Source organism: Mustela erminea, chromosome 1, assembly GCF_009829155.1.
Source record: "Mustela erminea isolate mMusErm1 chromosome 1, mMusErm1.Pri, whole genome shotgun sequence".
Lineage (NCBI taxonomy): Eukaryota > Metazoa > Chordata > Mammalia > Carnivora > Mustelidae > Mustela > Mustela erminea.
The window spans coordinates 67669184-67680307 of NC_045614.1; the positions used below are offsets into that span (position 1 = coordinate 67669184).

At 45.9% G+C, this 11124-nt stretch overlaps 1 protein-coding gene across 2 annotated transcripts in view; it reads right to left on the reverse strand.

Annotated features, from left to right (window-relative positions):
- UBP1 (upstream binding protein 1) overlaps positions 1-1435 on the reverse strand; it is a 57119-nt gene extending 55684 nt beyond the window's left edge. For both annotated transcript variants that reach the window (XM_032302873.1, XM_032302793.1), the window contains exon 1: positions 1089-1435. In XM_032302873.1, coding sequence (XP_032158764.1) covers positions 1089-1201 — 113 coding nt within the window. In that variant the 5' untranslated portion in view covers positions 1202-1435. The remainder of the gene's footprint in view (positions 1-1088) is intronic.
- Between the last annotated feature and the right edge of the window lie 9689 nt (positions 1436-11124).

An 11124-nucleotide genomic window follows, 5' to 3' on the forward strand; every position in this document is an offset into this window, starting at 1 on the left:
GCTGAATTTCTTCAGGGTGCACCCCCCCCCACCATTCCAGGCCTGCGCTGACCCCCAAGTCTCTCTTCAGGACATTTATGCTCTCTGTCCTCCCTGAGAGCTGCAGTGAGATGTACGAAAGCTACTAGAGGACTGGACAGCACTTCAAAGACAGCAGGCATTACTTTAAAGAACACATTCAGAAAATCTCAATTCGCCTTAACAAAAAGCTGCCAAACCATGGAATTGTACACTTTAATCAGGTGAACTTATACTGCATAAACTGTATTTCAACATAGCTGCTAAAAATAAAAATAAAGAGCCAGCAAACTGACCTAAGTTAAAAACAAAAACATAAAATACCCAATACAGCATTCTTCAGGATAAAGGCCAGAAACTAAGCTGTGATCTGTTTCAACCTTCAACATTAAACAAAATGAATGGCTGCTGGTACAGGCAGCAGAGACTAAACAAACTATTGTTTGTTGTGCAATCACTGCATCTTAAAGCCTCTTCAAAAAAAAAAAAAAAAAAAAGCCCGAGAGAGTGGTTACCAAAATGAAAAATTTCACTTTGAAACAATCAAAACCCATCACCAAGTTAGGGGTTTTTCCCCCCGAGTCTCCTTTCATTTATAATTACTATTGTTAACAGCAAATGATTAAAATTTGCAACCAGGAAAGACTACAATGTAGAACAGACTAGAAACTGATAACCAAAACCTTGGAGTATTTTCCCAATACAAGTTCTACCATTTCGTACACTATTCAAGCTCCAAGGGACTTGTAAATCACTTCCAAGGAAAAGGAAGCCCCTTCCCCCACCAACCCAAGCCATCCTAACAGCCGGCCACTTTCACAGCAAAAATTCAGCTCTCAGAAGCAGTTCCCGCTGCGTCTTGCAGGGCCGCCCTCCCACGCCTGCCACCCGGGTGGGAAGACGCCCGCGGGGCTCCCTGGACCCGACCGCCACGCGGCAGGGCCCGGACCCCGCGGCCAGGAGGCCCGGGCATCGCTGGGCGCAGCCGCGCCTGGCAGAGGCCCGGGGTCGTGCAGGCCTTCCCCAAGGAGACCCCAGCTTCCGCCCGCCCGGCCCAGGGCGCCCGGTACCTCATGCTGTAGGCGCCGGCGCCCAGCTCCTGCCCGATGCCCGAGAGGCTGGCGTCGAAGTCGTGCACCAGCCCGGACTCGATCACCTCGTCCATCTTGAGCACCCAGGCCATCTTCCGGCCTCGCCGCCGCCCGGCGCGGCCTCCGCGAGCAGGCGTTGGGGCCGGAGCTCCGCGGGCGCGCCCTGAGGGAGGGCGCGGGTGAAGCCTCGGGCGGCGCGGCGGATGGTCACCACAGGCGGCCCGGGCGGCGGCCGGGACGAGAGCGTCCGGGGCCCCGCAAGCAGGGCACGGCGAGCCCGGCGAGCAGCTGCAGCGGGAGCGGCCGGGCCGCCGGCAGCGCCTCCCTCCCGCGGGCGCCGGCCCCGCGCCTCATGCCGCCGCCGCCCACCCCCTGCGCCGCTAGCGCTGCAGCCGCCGCCGCCCGCCCCGCCCCGGAGCCCCCGGCCGCATCCTCCCCGGCGCCGCGCGGGGGCGGGAGCTCAGCCCGCCCGTCACCCGATCCCCGGTCTCGACCCCGGCCCTCGGCCCACCCGCCCGGGTACAAGCTCCCCGCCACCCCGGCCAACCCCGCCGCCGCCGCTCCGCCGGCCCGGACGCTTGCTCCTATATGGCCGCGGCTTGAGCGCTCTCGCCGCTTCCGCCTCCTCCCGGCCCCGCCCCGGCCCCGCCCCCACCCCCGCTTTCGATCCTCGCTCGGGACCGCCCCGCACGGCCGGGCGCTTCGGGGAACTCCCGGCGCTTCGGGACCGAGAAACTGTTCAGGCGGAGCAACGCAGCCCCGCCCACGCGGCCGATTCGCAGCCCCTGCGGCCCAAAGCCTCCCCGCACTCCAGCCCAGGAAGAGGTGGTGCCCGCAGGGCGGCCAGTTTCCGCCCATTCAGAAAGGCGGGATGATTGACAGGCGAACGGGACAATAATGGCAAGTGCTTAGTCGAGGCTCCCGTGAGTCTCTGGGCCCCTGTACTAAACAACCAATCAAAACGTTCTTCCTCTTGGGCGGTCTCGAGGATGGAATTGGCTGCCGAAAGAAAGAGTTCATTGGGCCGCACCGGAGGAAGCCGCCCTAAACTCCGCTCCTGGAGGTCTTTTGCTCGCTTGTGGTCTTTCCGGGTAGTCTCTGGGTTTTGCCGAAACTACAAATGGGGGTGGAGTGGGCGCGGACTGAAAAGCCAAATGGGCAGAAAATCTGGATTGACATGAGTGTAGGCCAATCAACGCCTCTGAAAAGGGCTCCCGCTGTCTCCCAATTGCAGATTGCGGTGGGCATAATGGCGAGCCTGAGTTAAACTGGGTTTTCAGTCCCGGTAACAGCCAGCAATCATGTTACTGTTACCGCTCATGGTTTTGGAGGTTCACTGGGCTTAGATGATTCTCGTTCAGGGTCTGTCTGTCCTGTGGGCGGAGTGGCATGGCTGGGCTAAAGTCCTCTCAAAGGCTTCCCCACTCACGTGTCTTACCGCTTGATGTCGGCTGTCCCCTGGAACCTCAGTTGGGGTTGCTGGAATGCCTACACAGTGGACTCTCCGTGTGGTCTTGACTTCTCTCAGCATGGGAGCTGGGTTCCTAAAGCAAGTGTCTCAAACGACAGAAAGTGGAGATTGCTGGTTTCGTAATGACAAAGATTCTTTGCTTGACCAAACTTTAGTCAGATCTCAAACCTTCCAGACCCATCTGTGCACTTTCTTGTAAAATTCAGTTTTAGCAAAAGCCTTCTACCTCCTTAACTGCTCAGGTTCCTTAGCCTCTGCCCTCCCCCCAGGTGATGTCTGGTCACCCTGGCGGGTCTTCAAAAGAATTCTGTTGGGGGGACGCCTGGGTGGCTCAGTTGGTTAAGCAGCTGCCTTCGGCTCAGGTCATGATCCCAGCGTCCTAGGATCGAGTCCCACATCGGGCTCCTTGCTCCGCAGGGAGCCTGCTTCTCCCTCTGACTCTGCCTTCCACTCTGTCTGCCTGTGCTCGCTCTCACTCACTCTCTCTCTGACAAATAAATAAATAAAATCTTTAAAAAAAAAAAAAAAAAAGAATTCTGTTGGGTACTTCTGCCGGAACCACCCCGCCTTACCTCCTTGTAATTTCTTCATAGTAACTTTGCGTTCACTCATCCCCAACCTGCTTCTCGACTCCAAATTTTCACTTAGCCATGGTGTATTTGGAGTTGAGCCTAATCCCCATTGCAAAATTGTGTTGGTATGATCCTTAATACCTATTGTAATGGTCCTGAGTAGTCTGTCCTGTCATTTTTAGCAAGTGACACTGAATATTTTTTCTGAAAGCCTGGGACCAAAAACTGACACAGACTCTTTATTCTCTACTGTATTAGTGAAGCAGCCATAGAATAAGGTTGATGGAGGAAGAGTTAGTTTTGGGGGCCATGTTTTAAAACTTTCAAAATTCACCGTCAGGCCACAAATGTTGTATACTCTTTCCACAAGCAGTGAACACTCACCTCTTCCCCAAACCCCTGCAAAAAGCCCTCATCCCTTTACAATATCAAGGTTCAGGATTTTGTGAGGTCCTGGAACAGATGAGGCGCTTTGGGTGCAGTTCCTTGGTTGTGCATTAAGTGGTTCTTTAAAGTGGCTCCTCTTGGGGCACCTGGGTGGCTTAATCCTTAAACCTCTGCCTTCCAATCTGGTCATAATTCCAGGGTCCTGGGATCCAGCTCCGCATTGGACTCCTGCTCAGCAGGAAGCCTGCTTCTCCCTCTCCCATTCCCTCTGCTTGTATTCCCTCTTTCGCTGTCTCTCTCTGTGTACAATAAATAAATAAGATCTGTTTTTAAAAATCAATAAATTGGAGCACGTGGGTGGCTCAGTGGGTTGAGCCTCTGCCTTTGGCTTGGGTCAGGGTCCTGGGATCAAGTCCTACATTGGTCTCCCTGCTCGGTCGGGAGTCTGCTTCCCCCTCTTTCTCTACTTGCTTGTGATCTCTCTCCGTGTGTCAAATAAATAAATAAAATCCTAAAAATAAATAAATAAATAAATAAATTGGCTCCTCTGTATGAAGATCTGTGAATTAAAAAGACAAATGACGGACACCCGGGTGGCTCAGTTGTTAAGTATCTGCCTTTGGCTTGGGTCAAGATCCCAAAGTCCTGGGATCAAGTCCCACATCGGGCTCACTGCTCAGTGGGGAGTCTGCTTCTACCTCTCCCACTCTCCCTGCTAGTGTTCCCTCTCTGGCTGTGTCTCCTCTCTCTGTCAAATAAATAAATAAAATCTTTAAACAAACAAAAAATAAATAAGACAAATGATCTGTCCCAACCACTACCACATACTTCATACCCAATAATGGGAGAGGCACAGGAAACTTAGCTCTACAGACGCTTTTCTTCAAAGGGGGAATGGAAGGCACAAAGCAGTCACTAGATCATAGACATTCTGAAATTCAGTTGGGTAAATGTTGCCAGTTCCTTGCTTAGGACTTCATCATACTTCCTGGGAATGTTCAGTGGCTCTTGTCTCCGTCCAGTGGACTCTTGATTCTGCCCTCTGAATTATCCTTCCTGTTGCTTAAAAAGTAGCCCATGTTTACAAATCAGTTTTCTCAGCTGTTTTCCATCCATAGTTGTGCAGGGGTCTGAAGTACTCTTCATGTGGTGCTCTCATTGCTCCTTTTAGACCAAACTGATACAATTCATTTTTAAGCTTTGTAAGGTTTTTGTGAATCAATTTTTAATCTACTCCAATGAACAAAAACTTTACCAACACGTAACTGGGAGGCAAGCTTGGCAGCATTGTTCTGGCTCATGTTTCTCTTAAGATTACAGTCAAGATATCAACTGGAGCTACAGTTTATCTATGGGCTTATCTGGAGCAGGAGGATCCATTTTTTTAAGCTCACGTGCATGGCTGTTGGCCAGAAGCCTCAGTACCTCATTTGGGACCACAGGACTCCCTAAGTATCCTCAAAACATGGCATCTGGCACCACCCCCACCCACCCGAAGTAAGTAAACCAAGACAGAGTAAGGAGGCTGCTCTGCCTTTTATGACCTGGTCTCCAAAGACACACATTATCCCTTCCACTTTATTGCTGCTCCATACAAGCAAGTCACTCCATTTAGCCGACATTCAAGAAGAGAATTTGCCAGGGCACCTAGGCGGCTCAGTTAAGCATCTGCCTTCAGCTCAAGGGTCATGATCCCAGGCTTTGGGATAGAGCCCCACATCCGTGCTCCCTACTCAATGAGGAGCCTGCTTCTCGGTCCCCCTCGGCAGCTCTCCCCTGCTTGTGTTCTCTCTCTCTTTTTGTCAAATAACTAAATAAAATCTTAAAAAAAAATAAGGAATAAGAGAATTTGTCTCCATCTTTTGAAGGATAGATGTCAAAGAACTTTACATATTTTTAACCAGAAGAGCAATGTTCATTATTATCACTTAATGGGTTTTTGAAAACACTAAACAACACAATTAAGTCAGAAAAAGAGGGACACCTGGGTAGCGCAGTCGGTTAAGCAGCTTTCTTCGGCTCAGGTTGTCATCCCAGGGTGCTGGGATCGAGTGCCGCATCTGGCTCTTTGCTCAGCGGTGAGTCGGTTTCCAGCTCTCCCTCTGCCTGCCACTCCCCCTGCTTTTGCGTGTGCTCTATCTCTGACAAATGAATAAATAAAATCCTTAAAATAAATCAGAAAAAGAAACTAGAGATATAAAATTGGGAAACGGAGGTTAAAGTTATCACTATTTATAGGTTATCTGTTCATATACCTGAAAATCTCATGGGAAACAAGTAAAAATTGAATAACATAGTGACATACAATATGAATATTCATAAGTCAACAGTTTCGTACAAAGAACTTTGACAATGTAATGAAAGAAAAGGATCAATTTATAACAATTTAAAAAGATAAAATACGTCTGAACCAACCTAACAGGAATTATAAAGAAGTGTGTGAGCAAAATTTTTAAATCCTCAAAATGAATATAAAAGTATACTGAACATAAAATACTATACCTGGTATTATAATGGTAGTTCTGCTTAAACTAGCCAGTAAATAATGTGATTCCAATAAAAACACTGACAGAATTTTTTTTAATTGGACAGCATGATTCTAAGATTAACATGGAAAAGTAAATGAGCAAAAATAGTCAAAAATTTTTTTAAGTTTAGATATTAAAACATTATAAAACCTAAATATTTAAAAACAGTATTCATTGATGAATGGATGAGCAATGAATGGAAGAGAATGAAAGATCCCGGAACAGATCAATATGCATATGGGAATTGATTATGTAATAAAAGCTGGCATCTCAAATCAGTGAAAGAAAATGGACTATTTAATAGCTGGTTTGGGGATCAACTTTAAGCACCTGAAAAAGCTTATACCAGAATAAATTCCAAATGACTCAAATTTCTTTTTCTTTAAAAAGGCTTAAAAGGATAACAAGCAAAATTATAAAACACTAGAAGAAAACACGGGCAAGTAATTGTAGAGACTTGGGAAAAGGCTTTTGTAACTACGACACAAAATCTAGCAATCTTAAAAGATTGATGCACTTAAAAACATAAAACTATTACTTTATTGTAAACACCATCATAAGCAAAATCAAAACTATTTAGAGCTTAGATCATGAACAAAAGTTGTGCTTCCCTAATACATTAAGAGATCCTGCAAACAGATTAAGCAAAGTATGGTGAAAATGGCATTTGTACTCCAAAGAATACACAGGTTGGAGCACATCTGTTTGAGATCCGTTCACGCAGAAATTTTCATGGAAGAAAACAACTAATTTGAAGTGCTGCCTCCTGCAACACAGTCTAAAACCTGGTCACATGGTCAGTTTTGTATTGTCAGTAATGGGCAAAGATGAGCAGCATCTGAAGAATGCTCTGTTCTTGCTGTTTTGCAAAACTGTGAAAGCAGCTGATAGAGCTCTCAACAGAAAGGCTGCTATAATCATGGTCAGTGATCCCCTACCTACCATTTTCTCCCAATTAAATGTGACCCTGGGGATCAGCCAAAGGAACAACCACTCTTACACAGTCTTTATCCACTTGGTACTTAGGAACAGCTAATGAACAGGAAGATACAGCTGGTAAACAGAAAGACCAAGCTCCTGATAGAGAAAATCAGGTTTTAGAAAAGTTCGCATTTGACTGCTGGGATTAAAAAGACCTACCTACTTGGGCTTCTGCACAGCAATTAATTCTTCCCCAGGAAAAATTAGTAGTACATTTTTTAAATGCTAAAAAGTAGTAACACCCTTTCTGCGTGATGGCTCTTGGGCTGCTAAACCATTTCAATCTGTCCTTTCAGATTCTGTATTTGTTAAGACATTCAAGGGTGGCAGCTTCCTTTCTCTGTCTTGGTTTACTTACTTTGGGGGGGTGGGGGTGCTAGATGCCTGTTTTGAGGACACTCAGGCAGTCCTATGGTCCCCAAATGAGGCACCGAGGCTTCTGGTCAACAGTCATGAAGACAGTGAATTGCTTGTGTCTCATCACAATTCAGATGTTGAAATCACATTGAAATCTACACGCCCCCTCAGAAGGTGATAGTATTAGGTGGGGTCTTTGGGAGGGGCTATGCCCTCAAGAATGGGATTAACATTCTTATTAAAAGATACCCACAGAGCTCTCCCACTCACTCCCCTTGTGCCATATGAGGGTATGGTGAGAAGTCTGCACCCCAGAAGAAACCTGAGCAGCCTGGCACCCGGATCTCAGGCTTCCAGCCTCCAGAACTGTGAGAAATAAATTGTTGTTGTTGGTAAGCCACACAGTCTGCTGTATTTTGTTATAGCAGCCCGAAGAGACTAAGACAGTGGGATACTGGGGATACCTTTGAGACATGCTGAGGTTTCAGAAAAGCCAGTGCCAAGTGTATAGCAAGACAGAGTGTCAATTAACTTTTGCTGGGTCACCAACCACCTTAAAATTTGGTGATTTAAAATAATAGCCATTTACTTAGTGTGTGCTTCTGTGTGTCAGAACTTTTGCTGGGCTCAGCTATACAGTTTTGAGCCCGGCGAGGCTTCCTCATGCATTTGCTGCCAGCAATGGCTCTGCTGATCTTGGCTGGCTTTCTCCCATGTCTGGTGTTCGGCCGGGACATCAGGGCTGACTTGAATCCTGTTACATGGTCTCCATGCTCCAGCAGACTAGGTCTGCCTTGTTCTCATGGTGGTGGGATGGGTTCTGAGAGACAACAGGCCACGGTGAGAACTCCACTCAGCCCTGGAACACCATCACTTCTGCTGAAATCTCTTGACCAAAGCAAGTGGTAAGACCAGCCCAGACAGAAGGGATGGAGAAACAGACTCCCCCTCTTGGTGAAAGCAGATAGAAAATCCCAAAAATTATTTGGCATAAATGCTGACAAGGAGCAAAGATGTTTTTTGTCTGGGAGTTCTTAAAATGCTTCACCGTTATCAAATGCATTTTTCAGATTCTCTCTTTGAGAAAAATGGGACAGGGATTAGAAAATTGTGGCCCTTCTTATGAACAGCACATACAGTCAGGTAGGTAGCAAGATATTTGAAAAAAGCTTCATGTCAACTGGATTTAAGACTAGCAAAATTTGTGGGCACCTGGGTGGCTCAGCCGTTAAGTGGCTGCCTTCTGCTCAGGTCATGATCCTGGAGTCCTGGGATCGAGGCCCACAACGGGGTCCCTGCTTGACGAGAAGCCTGCTCCTTCCTCTCCCGCTTCCTGTTCTTGTGTTCCATCTCTCTCTGTCAAATAAATAAATGAAATCTTAAAAAAAAAAAAAACTAACAAAATTTGTTCCTGGAACAGTTGACAAATACTCTCATTCTGAGGTTGGTGGATAACAATGCCATCGGGTGGGATTTGATAAAATTCTTTTTGCCTTTAAAATGAGAATGTTGGGGCGCCTGGGTGGCTCAGTGGTTTAAGCCGCTGCCTTCGGCTCAGGTCATGATCTCAGGGTCCTGGGATCGGGTCCCGCATCGGGCTCTCTGCTCAGCAGGGAGCCTGCTTCCCTCTCTCTCTCTCTGCCTGCCTCTCCATCTACTTGTGATTTCTCTCTGTCAAATAAATAAATAAAATCTTAAAAAAAAAAAAAAAAAAATAAAATAAAATAAAATAAAATGAGAATGTTACCTTCCCAGCTCTGTCCGGCTCTGTTTGCATGGGGAAAATGCCCTGCAATCAAATTCTGTCAAAAAGAATGTGAATACCAGGGGCGCCTGGGCAGCTCAGTCGTTAAGCATCTGCCTTTGGCTCAGGTTATGATCCTAGGTTCTTGGGATGGAGCCCCACATCGGGCTCCTTGCTCAGCCGGGAACCTGCTTCTCCCTCTCCTACTCCCCCAGCTTGTGTTCCTTCTCTCACTGTGTTTCTCTCTATCAAATAAATAAATAAAATCCTATTAAAAAAAAGACTGTGAAATCATAGACCACATGACCATAAATATGGGCTAGGTGCTCTTTTGAATATAACATACGAGTTATACTCTGTAGCTATATTGTCTGGATTCGAATTCTAGCTCTGCCAACTATGAGTGTGTGATCTAAGACATTACCTTAGTTTCCCCATCTGCAAAATAGTGTATCTCCCTCATGGAGTTGTGAGGATTAAATAAGTTAATACATTATCGAGCTTTGAACTCAGCCTGGTTCATGTTTAAGTGTTTGTTGTTATGTGTAACCTTGACCGATCTCACCAACAAGAATGAGTTGACTACTAAGTCTTGGATAAGCAGGCAACTCAAGGACAGACAACTCATTTGCCAGTGCCCTTGCTATCATCATCCATGGTGTTTTTGACCATGTCATAAAATCCAACAAAGAATGAAATATTACTTGACTATATACAAATGTGGACAGTCCCCAGCATATAGTCATTATACAATACCCTGAATCTACTTGGGAATTTCTTAGATATTATACTCAGCAAAGACTGAGACAAGTTTGACCCCGGAGAACTGTAGGCCAGACAATCCAAATACGCTTCCAAGTGCCCTTTGTCTTGAGGAAAATAGAACAGGTAAATTTTTTTTCTCACAGGCACGTTTAATATAAAATTATGCTTCTCCAAAAAATGCAATGATCTTTCTTATTTTTTCCCTCTATCTATGTATGTAATTTTTTTTAATCTACAGAAAAGCTAAAAAATAAGAAAAAAAGGAACAGTCAGCTATATGTTCTTTAGTCACATATTCTATTTCACTATTGTTAATTTCTCTACTACTCTTCATTTGCCTACTTATTTGTTTAACCATGTGATTAAGTTGCAGCTTTCATGATAACTCATGCCTAAATTCTTCACAGTGTATTTTTTTAAAGATCGTATTTATTTATTTGAGAGAGAAAGAGAGCAAGTGCCCAGAGGGGAAAATAAGCTGACTCCCAACTGAGCATGGAGCCCAACGCAGGGCTCTATGCAGGGCTCCATGCAGAGCTCCATGCAGGGCTCGATCTGTCGACCCTGAGATCATGACCTGAGCCAAAATCAAGAATCAGATGCTTAACTGACTGAACCCCCCAGGCACCCCATTCGCAGTGTATTCTAAGAGGACAGAAACAATCCATCGTGATTCTAATGTCATTATTATATCAAGAAATTTAATAATTCAGTTAAAGAAATTAAAAAATATTATCTAATGGTTTCTTCATTTCCAGACCTGTCCTTTTGTCCCTAAATTGTTTATTACAGCTTTTTTCAAATCCAGAATTCAACCAAGGGTCACAGTTGCATTTCTTTTTCAGTCTCTTTTGTCTCTTTAGACCAGTTTCCCTGCTCCCCATCTGCTTTTTTAATAGGTTTATTTTTTAGAGTTTCTCTACAGAAAAATTGAGGAGAGTACAGAGAGTTCCCATATAATCTATACCTAATTTCCCTTCACCTCAGTTTAGGCTTGGCCATTTCAAAACTCTGAGAAGAGTCTTTGCATTCTCTTTGTTGGGGGTGACATATTTGGTTTCCTTTAACATTCAAACCTGAAAGGAGAGAATTTTATATCACTGGACATCTGGGTTTTGGGTGGGGTGTTGACTGAATGGGACTTGGGGTTGCATCCTTTACAACAAAGAGTCACTGTGTTCTGGGCCGGGGGGGTGGGGTGGGGTGGGCA